Source organism: Ciconia boyciana, chromosome 11 (assembly GCF_034638445.1).
Source record: "Ciconia boyciana chromosome 11, ASM3463844v1, whole genome shotgun sequence".
Taxonomy (NCBI): Eukaryota; Metazoa; Chordata; class Aves; order Ciconiiformes; family Ciconiidae; genus Ciconia; species Ciconia boyciana.
Genome location: NC_132944.1, coordinates 16,717,531 through 16,740,230, shown reverse-complemented (window position 1 = coordinate 16,740,230; position 22,700 = coordinate 16,717,531). Strand labels below are relative to the sequence as shown.

General features: G+C 39.8%; 1 protein-coding gene across 11 annotated transcripts in view; it reads left to right on the top strand.

Annotated features, from left to right (window-relative positions):
- The window catches only part of ATXN7 (ataxin 7), a 91,287-nt gene that overhangs the window by 60,202 nt on the left and 8,385 nt on the right, over positions 1-22,700 (top strand). For 10 of the 11 annotated variants that reach the window (XM_072875682.1, XM_072875686.1, XM_072875681.1 and 7 more), the window contains 4 exons: positions 18,583-18,835; positions 19,528-19,790; positions 20,579-20,661; positions 22,398-22,663. In XM_072875682.1, coding sequence (XP_072731783.1) covers positions 18,583-18,835; positions 19,528-19,790; positions 20,579-20,661; positions 22,398-22,663 — 865 coding nt within the window. The remainder of the gene's footprint in view (positions 1-18,582; positions 18,836-19,527; positions 19,791-20,578; positions 20,662-22,397; positions 22,664-22,700) is intronic. The other variant, XM_072875689.1, reaches the window with a different exon arrangement.

Genomic DNA, 22,700 nt, shown 5'->3' with positions numbered 1-22,700 from the left:
TACTCATTTTTGATCACCAGTTTGCTGGCTTTTTAACAACAAACTCTCTAGGTATTGACATGATACTCTCTTTGTGTTGGTTGTTTGTTTGTTGGTTTTTTTTTTCTTCCAGGCAATACGATACACTTAAAATGTTACATTTGATACACATAAAGCTTACAAACTGTTTTTAAGGTCTTACCAGAAGAGGGAGTGTATAATACTTTGTATACAATAAAACATGTAAGTTTATTAATGAATAGCAATCAATAACCACATGATTTATGTAATAAGTTAAAAAAATAATAATTGCGGGTTGAAATTCACTTTCAAAAGAACACAATTAATGCCAACTTTTTAAGCTCCTCTTTAGGTTTAATTCAGTTTAACACTAAATAATTATATACAAATAATGTAAATGGCCTTGAAGTCAGTTCAGATTCCTAAATGTTGTGTTGTGTCTACCTCTAACAAAGATTCAAACAGCTTTTCAATAGAAGTCTTGGATTAGCTCTTGCAGTACCCAGCTCTATAAGAGCTCCATAACAATGTGAAACCTGAAAACAATTACAAATGTCTTTTAGAAACGTAGAAAATAACAAACAGAACTAATAAATATGATATAAAATTTTACATAGGTCTGTGATACTATTATTGACTAAATAGGCCATCATTAGCTATCCCAGGCAGTAACAGTCAAAATACTTCCAAACCCCATTATCTGCTATTGAAGAAACAAAAACATAATGTAGTGCTTCTATAGAAAAATCAATATTCTTACTCTATAATTTATGTAGATGTTCCTCCAGTTGTCGTGCAGCAGGGCAACAGGTTAATCCTTTGAACAACAGCAAAATGATGTAGGAGAAAAAGCCCTCAGTGTGTCTAATATGTAAACTCCTAATAAACTTTGCCTATTCTGCTGCCTCATACAACTTCTGCAATATCTGAGAGCGCTGCTGGCCACAAAGATTGCAATTACATTTTAACTTGTTTCCCCAGGTTGCATTAGAGAAAGGAGAGCCATCATCAAGAGATTCTTGTCCTCTTTTCTGTTCTCTGTTCCCCAGATAATGAGTTGCCCATGTTGGTATGAAACTCTCACTCTTTACACTGGTTTATAAAAGATGCAATTAGACCAGGCTCCTGGAGAGTTGAAGCAGTTCCTATATAATTAAGTTTTATCTCATTGTTTGGCAAGATTGTCAGAAAATCTTTAACTTGCAATTCCATATAGAGTAGCTTTTCAAAAGGAAGCCTTCTCTTTTAGCCAGATCACCTTCTTATGTTTTTACCCCGTAGGATTTTCTTCCTTCACCAGGCAGAAGTTGTATTGTGCCATGTCCTCTATGTGTGACCCCATGGGTTGCAAAGAACCTGTTTGTCATGTCTGGAAGTGGGAAAAGCTCTAGCTTCTGCAGTGCGTTGCGGCTAGTTCTGTGGGTTAGCTAGAAGGTGTACCCCTTTCAGTGCACCCTTCCACCTTTGAGCCTGAAACTTTCAGATATTTGTGGATTATTTGTAGAGCTGGATTTCAGCTGATCAGAAGTTTTGTGTGATATACTTTCGTATTTTTAAGAGCTGTTCATTATTGTCCATAGATACTCACATGGAATTCACGGCCCCTCTCCTTGCTAAGAGGAAAATTGGCTGTCTCCTTTGTTACTACGTGGCTGAAGTCTTCATTTGAGTTCGTAGGCTAAGCATTTTGATGTTCTGCTGTATTAGGGTGGACTTAGTGAAGTAATTGTTTTCATTTCTTTCACTTTCCTAGATCATAATGAGAAGCCTTACAGTACTCTGTAAGGCTCTGGCCCTTCTCATCATTGGCATGGGACTAGCTAGCACTCATTTTCAGTTTCATTTTGGCTTACAGGCTCTGACAAGCCACACATAACCATGTATATGCCTGGAAACATGCCACCGTGGCCCTCTCCTGGCCTCTAAGGTCAAAGGAAAGGTTTTTAAACTGCCACAGTTCAGTCCCCTCCCCATCATAGTGCCATGTACTCTTTGACCAAAGGTCATCATTTGTGTCACAAAGCTATCCACCAGCCAGCTTCTAAAAATACCCATGACTGCTTTGATAGCCATAGAAATAATATAAACGTATATATGTACATAGTATTGCAAGGCTTAATGTTCACATCTTGCTTGTCACGGATTGAGAATTATAGTTAATGTCATCTAATTTTGATAGTGGCCAGTTCCTTTCTCAGTCCAGCACGCTCTCCATAGGATTGATGGGTGTTCAGAATGAGGATGGGTACTGACCTTTAGGACCATACCCATCACCTTTTTCTGTGATCACAAGAATGTACCCAGGGAGGCTGGAGGCTTGGCAGATAGTTAGGATATGCTGAAAGCCCTGATGAGCTCCTGGGCTGCTTGCTATTTCCTCTGCCCTGTCCCAGTTCTCCAGGTGGCAGTGGTCCACAATAGCTGTGGCTGTATGCTTGAAATCTAAGTCTTTTTTTTCTGGTTTTAGTCCCTAAAAATGGTCTAAGTCTATATAGAAGCCTTTGCTCTCTCTGTGTACCCACGTGCTGTATGGGTAGCAGTTATATTCTGTATTTCTGGTATAAACAAGCACGTTTATACGAGAATCGTAAGTGGTAAATCGTAAACCACCTCCACGTAAGTGGAGTTGATACTAAGGCATAAAATGCTGTCACTTAATTGTGCACCGACAAGCCTGTCAAGTTGTTCCTCTGTACTCAGTCATCCATTTTATTTTGGACTTGTTCCACTTTTCTAAAACCTGAGGAACTTCTAAGTATGCCCACTTGGAAAAGAAAAGAAAACACAAAAACCATAAATCTTGCCTGATATGTTTGTGGTTTCTGTAGCACATAAGACACTCTTGAGCAGCTGCTCAAGATAAAAATGCACTGATTTTGAAATCCATTGCCCCATGGTGCTTGAGGTTCTGGGAGTTTCATTTATGATGGTACTTCGGAGCACTCGTTTCCAGCTTCGGGGGAAAAAAAGACCCATGAAGCCTTAAATACAAGTCAGTAGCACTACTTTTCACATGATTTTGCTGTTCCCTTCACTAAGGCTAGTTTCGTGGTGTTACATAGCGTATGGCAGGGTTCTTTCCGTGCACCCCCCATAGCAGCAAAGTCGGTTTTCCAAGTAACCATGCTGGAGTTCTCGATTGATCAACTTTAAGAAGTTTAGTGTTGGCGAGAGGCCCATCATTCCCTTCCTTCCAGGAAGAATAATAATAGTAGCCAGTAACCAAACAATCTCTTTAAAACAAAATATTTACAACAAAATCATTTTAGACAGTACTAAATATAAACATAAGCAGGCCGCAGTGTAAGCGAGCTCTGCTTATGCAGTGTTGATATCAATCAGATGAAATTCCTTGGAAATCTACGTTTTATGTACCCTTCAAAACTTCTAGGAACTGGCAAACTACTCATTACTGCAGTTCTTTGTCATGTCATCCCCAGTTGCTTAGGCCTCCAGCCCGTTCCCTGGAATCAAGTCACACTTGAATTCTTGCTAGTCCTCGCTCTGTTAACTGCTAGCTTTGGCACAAGAAGGCTTGCGGTTTATGAGGCTATCAGGTCTTTGAACGGATGGTTTTGCTCTTTGTTACGGAGAGAGCAGATGGTGCGAAGGCTCGAACTGAGCGGTCAGGATTGGGGGAGAGGGCAGGAGCGCTTTTTGCTGTGGCAGTATTAGCTCGCACCAGCCAGCTTAAAGTGATTGTGAAATTGGTGCATGAGATTGCTGAATTTTGAGAAAGGATAAATGAGTTGTTTCATGTGCAGTGGAGATAATGAAGCCTGGTCATCTGTGGCTTTGTCCTGTGTGTTTTGCCATCGCTCTCCCTCCCGTTGCAACGCCTCCTGCTCTCTGCACATACATAGCTTCAGGTTTCATGTCATGTTTTGCCGTATGCATGCCACAGCTAGACTGGAGTGTGCACATGATGACCAGCCAGTGAAGATCTTCCTGCCTTCCTTCTGTAAGAGCACTGAGAGGTCCTACCTTTGCTGTCTTAATGCTAATGATGAACCCCAGTATCTTTAGAACCTCTGTTGGCAGAGGGGGTGGGAGGGCACACCACCTCAAATCTAGCGCTCTCATTTATTTAAAATTAACCTCTCATTTCAAAATACAGAGTGCTAAAATGTAGACAAATGGAAGGAGACACGGTAGAGCTGCATTTATCTCGCTTCACAAAACCAGACAAGAAAATATAATGTAAATAAAAGATTAAAAATTCTCTAGCCAATCTTAAAAACAATTTTCATGGAAATGCAACATGTGCAGAATACTTCAGGTTGTAGAAACTTTTTTTTTTGGCATTCCTTAACATTCTGCAGTACTCATTCATACTAGGGAGCGACTGTATGTGTGTGCATAGTGATAGCATCGCACGTGATATAAATACCTTTTCATGTTACATGTGTTCAGTGAGGAAACGAAGAAAGGAGGGGGTTGATGCTGTTCTTTATGTTATCTTGAGTAGTAGGAAGCAAACTTTCTTCCATTGCAACGGTTTCAACACAATTCAAGTTGTTCTTCTTAGATGATATTGCAACAGCAAAGACCTGGAAATTAGGTTCTCTGCAGTGATGCATATTGAACTGCTTCTCTCCCGTCTGCCCTGCCTGCGCTGTCCTTCGGAGCTGGCATTGCAGCAGGAGTCTCGTCACTTCAGCCGCGTTCCCTGGGAGCGAGCAGTGCGTGCAGATGTACGTCCCTTTGTGTATGTATCTGCACAAAGTATTATCACAGCTTGCAAGGCTAATTTTAGGCCTCTGAACTCAGGTATTAACTGATGATAAAGTGTTTATATTCAATCTAATGTTGTTGGTGTTTGGGGGATTTTTTTAATGACTTTAAGTAGCATTGATAGAAAATAAAACTTAAAACCTCTTGCAATATTTAGTACCAGGAAATGAACTTCATAATTTCATTGCCTTATATAACAGGTTGTTTTTACTACATTAAGTAAAATTACTTTTGCGTTTGTCAGAGTACACTTGCAGCATGTGATTTAACTGTGGCACATGCATCAATCCGTTTCAAGGTGAAACCCCACGAATATTTACTGTATAAAGTTACCTAGAAGACTTTAGTCATTGGAAAATAGTAAATAAAAACAAATGCACAGATTGAGACAGTTGGCATATATGCTGCTACTATAACATAAGCAAGCGTAAAATCCCGTTGCATTCTCTCTTGGCCATTGTGTGCCTTCCTGTGGGCCGTTGCCATTTTCTCCCCATGTGAATGTACCGTCATGCCTCTCCCTTCCATTCCAGCTCCTGCCTTGACGCCCAGCTGCTGGGGTTTCTCAGCGATTGGGCTCTTTGTCCTCACTCTTTCTCAGAAGGAAGACAGCTTTCTATATTGTTCCACGTGGGAATTAAATTGCCTTATCTTGGTCGGTGTATTTGTGGAAAAAGAAAAAAAAAATAGAAGTTACGCACCCTCTTGGTCCTAAAATGGGACTAGACCAAATCAAAGACTAAGGAAGGATAAATTCCAGTTGGTAAGAAAACAAATACATCAGTGCTGGTTCCCCACGTAGTAGTTTAAAGTCAAGAATTTTGTGAACCACTAAAATCTGTTGGAGACTTACCCAGTTTTAATTATGGGTGTCAAGTAGAACAGTATACAATAGAAACAAATCCTCTGAAAACACACATGCCTCTGGTACTAATTTTAGCAATGGAAGATGATGTCTTTTTAAAACTGTGTAATCCAAGGAAATGTCTTTGTATTCCTGAGTTGTCCTTAACAGTTAATGGTTAGGTGATATGAGCTGTCAGCTTCTCTTGAAATTCGGAGCAAAAGAGGAACTGGTTGCTGTCTTTTATTCTGAGGGCACAGACATGGGAAAGTTCATATTTAGTATTTGTGGTTTAGGATTTAGGATTTGTTTTTAAGCTTGTTAATGGGAGCAGTAGCCTCCAGGTTTCTGTATGTTCCTTTAAAAAAAAACCAAAAAAAAAACCCCCCAAACCAACCAACCAACCAAAAAAACTCCAAAAAACCCCCCAAAACCCAGCCTGCTGAAATGGTGCTCCCTGCTTCTGTTTAACCCTTCTTTATGAAAAGAAAGTAATACACTAACACGCTGATACTAATACACAAAGGCATTTGTAGAAGCCAGATGCCTTTCCTCTTGGCAAACTTTTTATTTTAGTGAAAAAGTGATTGCTTGGTTTTAAAAATGAATTTGGGTGTAATCTGATGAATGAGGAAGGCCAGAAATTTCAGCTTTGATTATGGTAATTTAAAACAAGAGCAAACGCCACAAGTTATTTCTTCCTATTCTATTTTGTAATAGTTCCTATTCTATGCTGTAATTTTTTCTAGTGATTATTTAGGAAGTCGTCCAGAAGTTAGTAATTGGGTAAAAATTAGATTTTTAGTATCCATGTGCTCACTTTGGGTGGAAATCAGACCCCGATGTTCAGACATCCGAGTCTGGAAACTTTAGGACGGCGAGACCTAGCTGGAAGTTCCGGGCAGTAAATACTGGAAGGGAAGGGGTGCTGCTGGGGAAGCATCCCCGCAGTGTCCCCCGGGGCGCCGGGGGCCAAGCCCGCCCAGGCCACCGGGGGCCAAGCCCGCCCCGGCCCCCGGGGGCCACCAGCAGCCCAGGGAGCTGCAGCTCCGGGGATGCCGGCTGCGCCCAGGCTGGGCGACGCGGCCGCGGGGCAACCGCCCCAGCGCCGGCGGCCTGGGCCTGGCAGCTCGCCGCGGGCATCGGAGAGGGGATTAACTTCCATCCGCGCGGCCTGCCGCCACGGCCGTCTCCAGCCTCCTGCGTGGCTCCGGTGCCCGTCGGCAGCAGGCAGAAGGTAAAGCCGAGGCTGGCCAGAGGCCCGAGGGCAGCCCCCGCGGGCGGCTGTCTGCCATGTAGGCGGCCGAGGCTGGCTGGGAGCCCCAGCACCGGTGGCGAGGCGGCCCGGCGTGGACGGCGGCGTTGCCCGCGGGCGTTGCGGGGCCTCGGCGGAGTTCGCCGAGCGACGCGGATAATCTGCCGGGGAGGGATTGCGCGCTGCAAGCGGCCCGCCTGAGCCCTTCTGAAATGTCACCGGAGCGCTCTGGCCCGGCTCCAAAAGCAGGCGGGCGGCGAGTTTGCCACGAAGCGGGGCGAAGCGGCGAGCCCAGCTCCGCTGTGTGCCCCGCAGCCCCTGCCGGGGCCCGCGCTGGGGGCTGGTGCCTCTCTCAGGGCTGGGGGGGCACCCGAGCGGGGGCACCGCGGGAGGCGGCCCCCAGAAATCCCCCGAAAGCGGTCGGAAGCCACAGCTCTCGTGGGGAAGGTGCAAGGGGAGAAAACGGCAATAAAAACCCAGGCAGCTGATTGCAGTCCTGTCGGGCCTCTAGATACATTGGCGGCTGTTAATCAAAGTGTTAATTAAAGAAAGAAACTATTAAGAGCGCGTTCGTTCTAGCTTGTTTTCCTGAGTGCGCTCATCCGTGTAACTTATAAATCAGAGGGCAAATACGTTCCTCGTTAGGGCTCTGTGTGGCTGGCTGGCTGCGGGCAGGCTGGTCCGTGCCGTTATATCTCTGTTCTGGAGGAAATAGGAAACACGGACACAGCCTGGATGTGTCGAGTGCAGTTGTGTTTTTATTTAAAAGGTTAAACTCGCACAAACATTTTAGTTAGCACATCCTAATTACAGCATTGCTTGGTTCTTTCAAAGTGAAATGTGAAAGGGCTGGTTTATTTCATTTGAAAGACATTATTGTGCAAGCACAGTAGGTTCGTGCCCTCGTTTGACTGTATTAGTGATTTCTGTGAGACTTCGCTGTGCTAATGCTGCTGTAAAATTTTAATTAGTGTATAGTTAACATGGTCAGTGTTTTTACACATGAAAACAGTTGTTTCATGCCAGTTGTGATTGACCAGTGTTAATGAAATAAGCTGTAATGATCCTTTTTTATAATTGAAAAATGGCTAATGCCTAAAAACCTTAAATCGGTGTAAGATAACATAAGGATCTGATTTAAAACAAGAAACCAAAATATTTATTCTCTGTTTTCCATTGATGTTGCAGAGTATTTATGTTGAAGAGATTTCAAATTTTGGGAAGTTATTTGGCTCTTGAAACATCTTTTTAAAATACTGCAATTCGCCCTACTGCAGGTTTGCTTCCCATCTTCATTTTCTATCCTCAACAAGTTCAACACTTCTTGTGTTTAAAGACTTGGACAGAAAATGGGGCATTAGCAGCGCAGGCAGAAGCCCAGCCTGGATCCCTCACGCCGTTCTCATTTCTCCATGCGGTTTTCCTGCCAGTGGGCGCTGCCCGTAGGTATGGAGGCTCAGTAACATTTTGTCCCATTTGCTGTAGGGAAGCGCGTGGCTTGTCTCATCCATAGGGCGTCTGTGGTCGGTGCCGTACGTACGGGGACAGATGTGAGAGACGGGTAACGTCAGAGATAGCGATGTGAGCTTCCTTCTCAGCTCCATCCATCAGCGTTTCCTCTTCTCTGCCGTGAGCATTAACACCTTGGGGGAGAGGAGGAGCTGTTGTAGTTGGCATGTGGCTAGTTCTAAGTAGCCATGTACATGTTTATCTTCTTTTTTTTAATCTTACAAAGCTTTTGTATCGTGTGGCAGTGGATGTCACTCGTTATTCGTGCGGTACGTAAGAAAAATATTTGTGCTCAATGTCTTCTTATCCTGTAGTTTCTTAATGACAAAATCAAAGAATGTGATTTACTTAGCTGACACTGCTATTTTTGTATGTCCTGTGATATTTCCTCTTATTCTCCTGCTCAAAACAAAGTCAATTCACTCTTCTGTCAAGAGAACTCTTCTATATGGAGAACTTTCCATTTCAAGACCTTTTTTTTTATACCCATCTCCAGAACCTTATCACTTAGCCCTTACTCCCCTTTGTATTTTGGCTCACTAACAGCTTTTAAGCAAGTTTTCAATGTCAGCTTGCCTTTTTTTTTTTTTTTTGTGGTGGAGCTGAGTCTGACAGTCAACATACAACAATTAAAGTTTGCTACATGTGAAGAAATAGCTACAGGGGAAAACATTAAAATTCCTGATTGTGGCATGAATAGAAGTATTAGCAAGATGAAAGCTAGGCAGGCATTTAGATATGCGAACTCATCTGAATACGTTACACAATATTATAATACTATGTGATAAGGTCTTGTAAGGAGCATTGTTGATGCTGAAGGGGAAGAACATGGTGTTAAAGGTGTAAACCTGATTTCTGGGTAGAAAATGGGCAGAGAGAGAGAAAATCAGAAATTAGGTGATGGTTCTTCCCTTAATTCTTTATTCCCATGCTTTCAACACACGGTTCTTTATTAAACTTCTGTTTATTCCACTTTTTATTCAAAGTTTGGAATAATGTATTTTGTTTTTAATTTGCTTTACACTTGTTTTGAAAAACTGAAGCTTTTCTTTAATGTCATTCAGGGTAAGCATATGAGACAACAGTTTTCTAGCTGTATTTTTGAGGAAGCTGACCCATACTGCATCTTGGTACGATGCTAATCTCTACCGGTTACCTTTGTTTGACGTTTTTGTTTATTATCACTGTGCCTTCTCCAAAGTTTTTTCCAAATAACAATTTTTTAAATAGCAAAAAATTATTTATTCGATACCTGCTTTTTAATCAGACACTGCAGGTATTGTCATGTTGTCAACAGGCTACACAGAGATTAGCGCTCATAATGTGGACGTTATAATCTCTCCATGGCCCGATTACCATCTAAGACACTGTACTGTCCTTCCGTAATAACTTTGCAATGTTTATATTCCAGCGCTTGACAAGATGGCTACTGACTGAAAGGTCCAGGGCCAGTTCCCTGGTGAGAAATCTGTCCTCTCTTGGCAAGTTGCTCGGGAAGGCGTACCAGAAGTTTGATCTTGGATGTTATGCCAGAGTCTTTCTGAGATGTTAAAGCCCTTGCATTTGGGTTTACCTGAGCAAAGAGGGGGATGGAGAAGGATGGGGAAAACATCCTCCTCTGGGTGAGGAAGGGGGACCTCCCAACAGTTGGTCTCCCTGGCTCCATTTTGCTTGTGGTTCTGCTCCGTGAATAATGTCCTGCTTCTATCAGTTTTCCCACGTTGCTCTTGAGAGTTTTACTTTTCGGAGTCTCCAGGAGGCTCTGAAAAGCTGAAACAAACCTGATGGGAGCATCCGTAATTCCAGTCTGCCATGGCACGACACAGAAAGCCCTAGTCTGTCTGCAGGCTTGGGATGACAGTATGAGTCGGTCGATGCTTCAGAGGTTATTTTACATCTCTCGGGGGCAAACCCCGTGTATTTTGAAGAGGAATTTTAAATCCTGTGGGAATTGATTACGAAACTACCCATGTGCGCTGAATACAAGGGGTTTTGAAAGGATTAGTAACAAATATGGAAAAATGGAAAAACTAGCTTTAGTAATGTGCAGAGTTGTGGAGAGGCAGCAGTGGAGGAAGGGAGGTACTTGAAGGTTATTTATTTAAATACATTTTAGTGTTGCTATTTTTTGCTACATTCTTAATAACTCTGCAATCTGCTCCTCGCTCTCCTTTCTGCGGTGGTAATCTTGGCGGTCAGGGGAGGTGTGCTGGGTCCGGGGCCGTTTTGCAGCAGTTGTCGCAGTGGCGGTGGCCGTTTCTGCCCAGTTAGTGCTGTGCTATTAGAGAGGGACACCACCATCCTGGCTACGCTGTAGTTGTACCATTTTTAAAAGCATCATTTAAATACCCTAAAATATAGTTACAGGACCGTCTCCTTTTTGAAATACGATTTTAAAGTATTGAAGTAGAATTCAGAATCTTACTAGTGAAAATGATCTTTTTCCACTCCTCCCTCTGTTTTCTTCAAGGGCGGCAACAAAACTGTGACCCTGCTTACGCAGAATTTCACGCTCCTTTATCTAACATATTTTGCACAGTGATCGCTTGTGAGTGGATTTTGGTTCTCAAAAGTAAATCTCTAGGAAAATTATAAGCATACATATTTAGAAATCAGAAGTCAAGTAATTGGTTTTACAGTTTTAAAAGTAGCCAGTGCTTCTCCATAACTACTGTAATGAAATGAACAAAATAAGAATAATAGCTAATGTTTGTGTTCTGTTCAAAGGGATGTGGTTAACTAACCTAACACCTCTTGGGATTTGAGTAAATAATTTGCAAATATTCAACTTTAAATGTTGGGAAACTTCAGAGGGTTGAAGTGGCACACCTAACATGGCACAGTGAGGCTGGGGAAGACGAAAGCCAGAATACTTCTCAGAGGATGTTTTCCAATTCCCAACTTTGCTTGCGTTTCCTACGTCAAGTGCTCTGGTAAACCTGCTTTTAAAAACAAACCAAAGTGAAAGTTGAGCTAAAATCAGTCCAGAGGTCCTAGACTGACAGATAGGAAGTAGGTTACCTGAAACTTTTAGTTAAAGTAGCTGTTACAAACACATCATTCAAAACGATCAGTGGCTTTTGGTTGCATTGAAGTTTGGATTTCATGAGGAAGATTAGTTAAGTGTGCTGGACCATCGTAAACATCCAGATATGTTTTATTTACATGTCTTAAATAAGCGTGAATTACTGTGGAGGGATTTTGGAACTGGAATGATACACTGAAACCCAAATATTTGTATATATGAGAGCTTTGGGTTCTGAATTGAGCATTTGTAACCAAAGCATATCTTAAACAAACAAACAAAATTGTTCTCTGTAATTATAAGTTTTTGTAATAAATCAGTGCACCCTAGTTAAAGCGTAGCCAGATTTGATATGCTTTTGAGAGAGACTTGTAGTGTGTGTTTTGGAGGTGATTGACAAGGGAATGGTGCAGGAATTCGTACCGGGAACGGCGGGACCTTTGCCCTGACGAGGAGTGCTGGACAGCAGAGCGGGAGGTAAACACACCAATGCTGCCGTTAAACAAAGATGCAGGAAACAGATGACATGTAAAGCCCAGTGGTGATACAGCCGTCATCTGAGAAGTAAAAGTGTCCTAGGAACTGACGTATAATTTTGGAGCATACCCAGTCAGCAATTAGAAAGGTCTTGATGTATTTGCTTTATTTGTCTGTTGGCTTCAACAAAGGATTTTCTCGGAGGAAGATAATTTTCTGAGTTCTCATTGTGGGAGAGCATAAATGTTTCATGGCACTTGCCAAGCTGAAGCCTCCACAAATTGCTTTAATGTGAAAGAACATTTTAAAGGGAATTCTGAAAATCGTTTATCTCTGTAGTTGTGTTTTGCTCTGTAGTGTATGACTTCAACTTAAATTCTGTCTTTTGCCCCTAAGAAGTTGATTTTATCTTTTTGGGTACTAACCATCTCAATGTAAATGTAAGACTGTCTTTGAACAATGCTATAGCACGTATGTGTTGAAGGTGTAATGTAAAAACATATAAACCAGCACATTTTAATCTCTGCTAGGCAAAGCAAACCTGTTAACCTATCAAGTTGTGGAGGTGAACTCTGTGTTTTAAAATATACTCTCCGAAGTGGCTAGGTCTTGTATTTTAATGGATTATTAAGAAGAGACACATTTTAAGTAAAGTTTTATCATTGTAGCTTAACTGCCTCTTTACGTGGTGGTATCTACACAGGCAATAGAAACCTTCTGTACTGCAATTGCACTGAGTATTTTTAAAGTAAGGAAGTGCAGGACATAAGGTTGCATCAATATTGCTAACTTGGCCATAGTCTGTATAAAAGATATTATATAAACCTATTTCTTAGAAAAATAGTTAATACCTATTACTATTTATTTATAATATTGAATAATATAATATTGGTCAAGATAAGGAAGGCTATTGTGGTAAGTGATGTAAATACATAAAGCAACATAATGCTTACGTATGTGCCACCCTGACTTGCATTTAGTATGCTGCAATATAAATTATATACTTCCTTTTTTTTTCTTTCTCTTCTGCTAAAGTGTTATTTTTCTGTGAAGGGAGTGCCATAAGCATACATGCCTATCAGTCAGATTCTCTTTGTGGTTTTGTTAACACTGAGTGATAAATAATAATATCAGCTGCCAGTTGCAAAGTAATGGTTTTTTTATGAAATAGTAAGAAGAATTCTCTCTAGAGACATGACAGGTTGTACTGGTGCCAGTCAAGCCTTGGCAGTCTGTGACAGTGATAGCTTGGACTCCATAAATATTCTTTTCTGTAACTTTCTCGCTGGAGTGAAAAATATAACTTTGTTTAGATGCTGTCTGTTCAGCTAAGAGTGTAAATTTAAACACCACACAATGGGAGATGGAGTGACCTCGTCCTGACTTACAGTGCAAACAGAACTGATGGGATGATTAAAGGGACATCAGTGGAAGATTAAGGCAGAATCCTTGGTATCTAGGCCCCGTGATTAGAGCGGGATAATGAAGCAGCAATAAGTGAGTGAGCAGCAGATCAAGATCCCGCACAGGCGACTGCTCCCAAGCAGCTGCACGCTGCCAGGGTGGCATCAAAGGAAGAGGAATTTGCCTGGAATTTGCCCATGATTGTTTTAGCTCCTGAGTTTCCCCTGCAAAATCCTCATGGATCTAATTTTTTTGTTCTTTTTTCTTTGTCATGGTGAGGTCAGGGTGATGGTGGATCCCAAGAGCCCAACACAGGCATTTGGGATAGAGCTGCAAAAGGGATTTTAGTTGATTGCTGAGTAAAATCTGGAGCTATGGTGAGGTGACCTTCCACAGCAGTGTCCCAGTCTGTGCTCTCCTATCGTGTCATGGATCTGATCCTTCTAGAGAAATTAGAAGATCAAGAAAATTAGCTCTCCACAATTACGCTAGAAATGTTATAGTCATACTGACAGAAAGTAAATTTTATCCTCAGGTAAAAGAAGTTTGTTTTAACATGGCTGTACTAAATAATTTCTTAAATGACAAGTCAAACAGTAGCTCAGTATGATGGGAAAAAAAAGGTGTTTGCTTTAAGTTGCACTTTTATCACACTTTTACTTTAGGTGAGACAAATATATGAAATAATAATTACTTAAACATAAAGTTACCTTTATGCTTTGTTTCAATATACACATTTAATTCTGTAGTTGGAATGATACTCTTACACCCAGGCTAACCTATGTTAAAACTCTTTCTGAATGTTAACTGAAGTTACAACATATTTCACTGAACTAAACTTGTGTGTGTTCGAATGGGTGTGCTTCATTTTTAATGACGGCTCTGCTAGCACTGACACAGGTCAGTTTGACTTTTTGCCCAGTACTTACGTAAGAAGTCACTATAAAAAAATGGGTTTATGAAATTTGATCTGTACATCATGTATTTGCTGCCCAAAGCTACTAACTGATGCTAACGAACAGCACAACTTCCTAGATTTTGGGAACTAAGTGTCGACCTGGGAGGAACACTTTGAAAAATTTTAAGAGTATTGTTACTCTTAATTTTTTTTTTGTTAAGCATACAGCAAAGAAAGTAGCATTTTATGAAAAACAGAATATTTTTCTCTATAAAAGAATATCTTATTTTATTTTAATATAGAAATAAAGTTATAAATCGCAGTAAGCCCAAGTGTTTACCAATTGATGGAAGAACAAGTAGTAGCCGAACATGGTGAGAAGCTTTTTTTTTTCTTTCCCCTCTCTTTTTAATCTTCCTCTTCCAGGTTACTTTTTTGCATTTTGTCAGAAATTAGTGCATATTTAGTAGGAAATAAACAATGGAAAATAACATTTTAAATCCAAGAAAATTGGCAGCCAGACTAAGGGCCAAGGGAAGCTGTTTAATTTTTTTTTTTTTTTTAAAGCTCTTGAAGAGATTGAAATTATCAATATCCATTTTATCAGGAAGTCCTGTGTGCTTTGGCAGTATGCGTATATAATTCTTGCTCAACTGTAAGTCCAGTAGCACACAAACTATCGCTGTATTTTTCCAAATTGATAGTTAACAGATATCCTGGTCACCTAGCAGAGAGCCTTTGCTGGGATGCCATCTCTTCTCACAGCTTTCTAACTCTCTGTACAGCCCTTCTCCTTAGGGTCACAAATATGTTGTATAAATGCAAAGCTATTTAGGGAGGAGTTTATCTGCTAAGGTTTAGTGTTGAATGCAGCTTTCATTTTAGGTCAGATTCTACCCAGTGTGGTGGGATCAAGGAAGACTTTCAGGTTCTTTGTCCAAAGCCAAAACTTACATCTTTCTGACATTTAAAAAACAAAATAATCCCCAAACAACACCCCCCACCCACCCCCCCCCCCAATTTTAGCATTTAGAACCATGTTACACAGGCGCAGTATTTGAAATACCACTTTGATGTGTTGTAAAGGCAATCATGACATAAACAAACTGTTTTTCTTTCAAGAGTTATGTGAAGGGAAGGGATGTGAGTGCTAACTTGTAAAATTTGAAAACTGAACACCTGGAGATAATTATATTTTTAAATGTTTTCAGGCTGAGTCAGAGTTAGTGGCAAATGGGAACAGTATTAGATTGGCAGATGATTAGTTGAATTTATCATTATAATATGCTTAGCATAATAAGCATGGTGGTCTTGATTATTCAGTGACAGTTTGTGTAGTAATTTTTCCATTAAAAGACTATGTCAGTCTGTCAATAAATGCATTCCTTAAATCAAGTATGCCATGCTTAAAGCATGTCTAGTTTAAAAAATAATATTGGCTTTCTCCAATAAGACAAAACATCAATAGTATTCAGATGGTTTACAAAACAGACCTTAAGCAGATTTCACTTAAAAACATGAATTTTATAAAAAGACCGAAACATTAAATATAAGCAAATCCTAGTAGCAGCCCTAGCTTTACTTGTAGGTAAGTCAACAAGAAACAGGTCCAGGCAGGTTACAAAAAATTAGCTGAAAAGTCTTCTCATGTTGTTGATAAACTACACAAGTCATGGTTTGGTTACGTACAGAAGGAGCGAGTGAAGGTTTTGCAGACTTACAATGTTATAATATCTCTTTCAAAATTCTAGAAATAGGCTCATTTGGCGTTTGTGTGTGTGTGTTCCAAATCATACGTCTGTCTGTAGAGTGGAAATTTTCTCTGACAGATATACTGTAGTCTTGGTGTGTGATCAGCCATTAGCCTTAGTTCTCTTAGGTCAATTTTTTTTATCATCAGCAGTTTAAAGCTTTTTATATTAACCCACTTGCATTGAGATTAGTGCTAGGAAACACTAATGCAAATAGTAGTCAGTAACATCTCAGTTTAGTATGAGAACAGTACCAGTTAAAGTTGCCAGAAAAAAGTGTTCATATCATTTGGATTAATAGCTGAGATTAATATTTTGTCTAGTTTATTCCTAATGATGGGATGCAAGGAGGTACTCAGTCTTATTCTAGGCCCTTTCTCTTCTCACCTGCCAGGGTTTTTCCAAGGAAGTAACACCCTTTCTTCCTTCAAAGAAAAATAAAAACAAACTCCCAAAGATTGCATTAGTCATCCACTGGTTTATTAGAGATTATTTGTAACTGCGATAAGAACCTGGACTTTGAATTTTCTAAATATACAGAAGGTGGAAGGGTATTGAGCAATTTTTCTCATTATCTCGCAGAGTAATCTCACAGGGTGTAGCATCGCTGAACTAATGGCCCTCAAATAGTAACTTATCAGAGCTGCTCAGGGATTCTTGCCATTGCTATAAAAAGACATTTGGCAATAAGCAGTATGTCATATTAGAAGCACAGCCATTTACTAGAACATAAATATGCTAACATACTTCACTTACAAACTCTTCAATGGCAGCTGGTTCTAGAAAACTAAGTAGATTATTTTGAACATCACAGATAACTACTCGTTCTAAATACTGTAATTTTAAGGCAGTTGTTTCTTGAGATGGGTGATAAATTACTGCATTTGTTATGTATTACTGCTGGGCATTTCACCTGACCTATCAGACCTTTTTGGTAAATACTAATTCAGAAGTGATGACTCTTTTGCAGGAGGTTCGTTAGGTAGTTTGCACCCATTTTGCAGTTAAACAGAGAAACGCACATCACTTGGTTCAGCCTCGGAGATCATTTCTTGACTGGAGTTTCCTAGTCTAAGCTCTATGCTTTTTCTTTTCTTCCCCCCACCCCGAGCTAATGAACATATTTTAAATGCTGTTTCCCCACCTCTGTAAGAAATTAGCTTGCCAGGCGTTAGACTCCTATGTCTTCCTCTTGCACTGCTGGAGCGGCTTGACTTTTTCCCCCTGGTTCTTGCTGCTGCACTCTGTTACAGTCTGGCTCGCAGGTGATGAGCCTGGCGACACTGGGTTGGTGCTGTCTGGGTTGGTGGCTTCCAGCTACGAATGGAGTCCTGGTTGATCACCATCTCAGTGGCATATGATTGATATATTTAGCATTGCGGGGAAAAAAGGTCATATAAGCAGAACAAGGATGTATTAATTTACATTTTGCAGAGCGTTACAGACTTCCGTACAGGTTGCGCTGGACTTGACTTTCACTGTTGGCTGTAGTTGTTGTAACTTCATGAGTAGCCTGCGTCTTTCACAGTTTAAGTAAACTTAAGTCAAAATCTCTAAGCTGATCCTGGGATTGATCGGTGGTGGATTTGGGCACCTTTAACAATACTTGGCTGGGAAAGAGGTGTTACTGCTGTCAAGAAAGGTGCCTTTCCGCTCCCCTGATAGACCTGCTAATTCTTGGTTCTCTCTTAGATCTGTGGTTTGCATATACTGGGTTGCCAGACGTGTCTCTTAAGCAGGTGTTGATTACAGAGATCATCGAGGAATCACAGGTGTCCAAGTATCAGTCCAGCAAGCGATCAATTAACATGTCCCTGTGTAGGCAGAGCTGAGCTGGGTACTCCCTGAAGCTGTCAGGTGTTTTGTGACTGAGAATTCATTGTTCCAAAGAACTACCTTTATAATATACACCATTTTAACTGAAACGGTGCTAGCAATATATTAATGTTAATGGCTTAATGTTAATAAAATAATTTATTTTCCAACATATTCATTGGTGGAACCTGACCACTCTTAATTCAAATATTCAGATTTTTTTGTTTGTTTTTTTTTAATCTGTTGCTCCTTTTGATGTTGTTCCTAATTAGTAATCCTCTACAATTAATAAGAGGAAAACAAAACAAAAAACCCACAACACCCCAAAACCAAATGTAGGTCCATACTTGAGCTGTGGTTCTCAGGGGTGTTCCACACTGAAGATCTGGTAGACAATACCAAACAGTTGTCATGAAGTGAAAATTAAAATGTTGGCTCCAATATAATTTTGACCATTAGGAGACATACTTACAGATAATTGTTATCCTTTGATGAGGAAACATGATATTTAAACTTGCTGGGCCTGAGGACAGGGGTCTCTCTGCTTTGTGTGTCTGAGGTCTAGGTCTGATTCTCACTTTCTTGTTCTTTAAGATGGAGAGAGAGTGGGGAGTGTTATTAAAAGCTAAGCTTTAGTGGCTGAGGAATGTAGCTGCCAAAGTTAAGAGACTCCCATAACCGGCTGGGGACCAGCAATGAGTGGAGCCTCATGGATTACAGTGAGGCTTGAATCCTCTATGTCCTGTTTGTGGCAGGGGACCTCCCAAGCCAGTAAAGGAGAAATGGTAATGGAGTAAATGACAACACGAAGTATTTAAGAATTGTTTCTGTATGGGAGCTTAAAACCCCTTTTTTTTTCCTCCTTTTCAGAAAGAAGACACAGCTCCTCCAGCAAGCCGCCTTTGACTCCTCCCTCTTCTTCAGTATTTTCCCTCATTTCATCTTTCCCTTCAAAAAACAAAGGTAGCAGTGGAAGTGGGAGCAATCGTTCATCCAGTGGAGGTACTAGTGCATCATCATCAAATTCCAAGTTGTTGAAATCACCCAAAGACAAGCTGCAGATCAGCGGAAACAACAGGTTAATGCATTCGGTACAGCATAGCAAAGTTCCCCATGACAAAATGTGAGTATGTGTTTTGACAAAGAATTAAATGTTATTACTTGCATAGACACTGCTATATCAGTAGAATTTCCTTTTGTTTCAGAGGGCTTTTGGTTTAAGAGATAATCAGTTTAAACTCCTCCAGATCTTTTCCAGCAGCCTAGTCTAAGATTATAGATAATACTCATGACTACATTGAACAAGAACTCTTGCAAAGCTGCATCTTAAATCACTATAAATAAAGGTCATTTTACTAGGGGCTCTTAATTCTTTGATCTAATCTGCATACTTTGATCATAAGGGAGTTTTAGCTCTAATTCAGGTGATTTTTTTGACCTGCATGCGTGAGATTGCAGAACTGATAATATAATTTACTGTCACAGAACGGGGCGTTTCTCACTGGACGTAACAGGCCCATTCCAGTTGCTTTGGTGATACACTGTATCTGTGAATCTAAATAGCAGTTTTTGAAGTCCCTGATGACACTCTGAAATACTTACAAGGGAATGGGGAAAAGAGGACAGAAGAGATTATGGACATCGTAAAAATTGTGAAAATAAAAAAGATAAGAATAAGAAAACTGGGAACAAAGGAGCAAGGTCTACATTTGCATTGTGACTAGATCAGAGTATTGTTGAGTAATAACATATTTTAAGTACTTTTCATAATTTATAATTTTCAATTTCCCCCCCTTTGTTTTTCATAAATAATAGTATGACTCCATCTGTCAAAGTGGAAAAGATTCATCCAAAGATAGATGGTGCCCAACTGAAAGCTGCTGTTGGTCCAACTTGTTCTACTACTGTGAGTTCCTCAATAAAGACTGGCCTTAATTGTCCCTCAATACCAAAGCCACCCTTGCCTTCCCCTGGACAGATACTGAATGGTAAAGGTCTTCTCTCTGTGCCTCCATTTTTGGAAAAGAAACCTGAAGAAAATACAAATAATAGGAAATTTTTACATAAAAGATTGTCAGGTAATTGTTTTTAATTATTATTTGCTATATTCCTCTTAGTAGTGTATCTATAGAAATACATATATAGAATATACAGAAATAAGTTTCAGAAGTAAATTAAACACTTTTATAACACTGTAACTCATAATTAGGTACGTTTTATATATTAGAATTTAAATTTGTAACTTGACATACTCTTAAAGGACGCAAACAACTTGAAATGTGGCTGTTGCTTTCAGAAACCATACAGACCTCAAAGGCCTGTCAGTTCTTACAGTTTTAAAATTACTCTCTTCTACTATCTTTAAAGATTTTCTTTTCCTTCTTTCTATATGAAAGGTCCAAATGTACATAGAAAATGGAACAACTAGCACCTCATAAACTCAAAACTGTAAAGCCAGTCTGCTCTTTACGCTTTTTAAACACAATAACTTTGAGTGTTAGTAGAATGGTAGAAAAGTTATTAACACAAAAATCCACAACAAAAGAACACCATTTGTTTGTCACAGTTCACATCAGTGGTGACCTATAGTCCTAACATGCGGGATCTACTCCTTTGGGGTCCCTTACAGATGTAAATATCTTCATTCTGTTTGTAGACTTGAGATCTGTATTTCAGCACACCATAAACTTGTTAAGAGTGTAGAAAAATGTATTTGTACAATTTTTTATTGTGCATTTTTATTTGTACATTTGCCTGTGTTACATTTGAAAACCATTTCCAACATGGTTAATTTTTATAATGAAAGTAAATGTTAGTATTTCAAAATGTCTTTTGATAACTTTTCGATACTGTGTACCTTTGACAGAGAGAGAATTTGATCCTGATATATACTGTGGTGTCATTGATGTGGAAACCAGGAAACCTTGTACTAGGTCTTTGACATGCAAGGTAGGATATCTTAATCAGAATAAGATTATGTAAAGTTTCAATTCAGTTTCCTGAGGAATATGACAGAAAACAGAAAACTACAAATTTTTGCTGTCGGTAGTTACCACTGTAAGTGGTACCTCTGAAAACATGTTGCCCAGAACCAAGAAGGAATTGTTTTTGAAGTTCAGTTAATTATTTATTCAAAAACATATTTCTTAAAGTAACCTGGAGTTTTGTATTTTTGTATAAACCCTTTAAACACGGATGTCGACAGGGGACAGATTATGTTACTCCACATGTAGGTAGCAGGGGGCCAGCATGTTCTTCTTTTTGGGGATAACCTTTGGGTCATAGATCATGAATTTTAAAACTCCTCATAAGCATTACAAGTATTATTTACGTAGGATTTAAATAAATCAAGCTCCTCCCCTCTCACACCCCCTCCTTTCCCCCCAGCAGAGTCTGCAGCAGATGCTTAGGAGGTATTTGTATAAATGCTAGTGCTGCTTGATGTGCAGCTACAGCCAACTCAAAAATTAGTCTTCTGAAAAAGCCACGGAGTATGCTTAGAGGTCAAACTCTAAATTAAACAATCCGTAAAAACTTTTGGTCAGATGAAATGAGTCCTCTGGCTCAAAAATCCTGGGGGACAGAGGGGTATCACTTAGTCCCGAGGAACCAAAAATCCAGATCCCCTGCAATTGTGTAATATTTAGCTACTTTCCTGCAAAGCAGCTAAACTGTCAGTAGGGGAAGCATCTGGTAAATAAACCACCTACAGAACAAAGGTAAATGAAGCTGGTACTAACGACCCAGAGGAACTGAACTTGAACATGTTGCCCTTTTGGAATTACAGGGGGGAGGCAATTGTTTTGCTAATAGAGGAGGAAAAAGCTTCAAGATTTTACAAGAGAACTAGACAAATCAAAAGTGTAAAAGAGAAAGAAAGTAAAAATGTTTCTCAGCAATTCCTTATATTATACGTACTCATAAAATACTTTTTGGAATTGCTGTTTGTGTCTGAATTATGTGATGATAATTTTTACCTACTAAAATGAAGCCAACCAAACCTTTTATGCCATATGATAAAAAGGTTTTGTATGTGACTTTAACAATTCAGAAAAATAACTTCCATCTGCTTCACTTTACCTAGAATTTGTGCCATATATATATACACATACACATCTTACTATGTGTAGCATTCAGGACACATCAGGCACTTTGAGTTCTATCTGACTGTGGATTCTGCTGTGTTTTTTTGCATTCCTTAATATCTATATGATTACATTAGTTTTCAAGAAATATATTAGTATATAGAAGGAAGCAAAGTATTTTTCTAAGTATTTTTTATGTCTCCCATCAAAGTCTGATTTTAAATGTTATTGTGTTAAATATTTTCATAAGTGAAAGTAAATATTTAGTATTTTTGGTTGTGCACTAGTTGGCAATTAAAATATAAATGTAAAATAGATTTTCAATTCTAGTCTTAACCTTATAAGAACTTTGGCAGTTTCTTTTTTAAGAAATTTGAGAGAAGCCTTTTACTCAAGTGCTGTTTCTTATTTTGTATCAGACAAGGATATAGTCATCCACGAAGCAATTTTAAAGTTTGTTTTCTAAGTCATTCTTCCATTTGTTTACTAAACCATGAGTGTGATGATTTATCTGTTTTAGAGCTCTAGACACGTGTTTTGAGTGTTTGATTTCCACAAATCTAATAGCCTGGGATTAATGATTTATTCATGGTTTTGCAGACACATTCCTTAACCCAGCGGAGGGCTGTACAGGGTCGAAGAAAACGATTTGATGTGTTATTAGCCGAGCACAAAAGCAAAACCAGGGAAAAGGAACTTCTTCGACATTCGGATCATCATCAGCAGATGCCCCCTCTCAGGGAACCACATCCCTCACCTACTAAAACTTCCCAGGAGCTGCACCAAAATTCTTATGGAGTTACTCTTACAGAATCAAAGCCTTTATTACCTAATAAACCCAAACCTCACCTGCCCAGTCTTCCAAGGTAAGGAAAATCTGCAGATCCAATGGTATGAAATTAA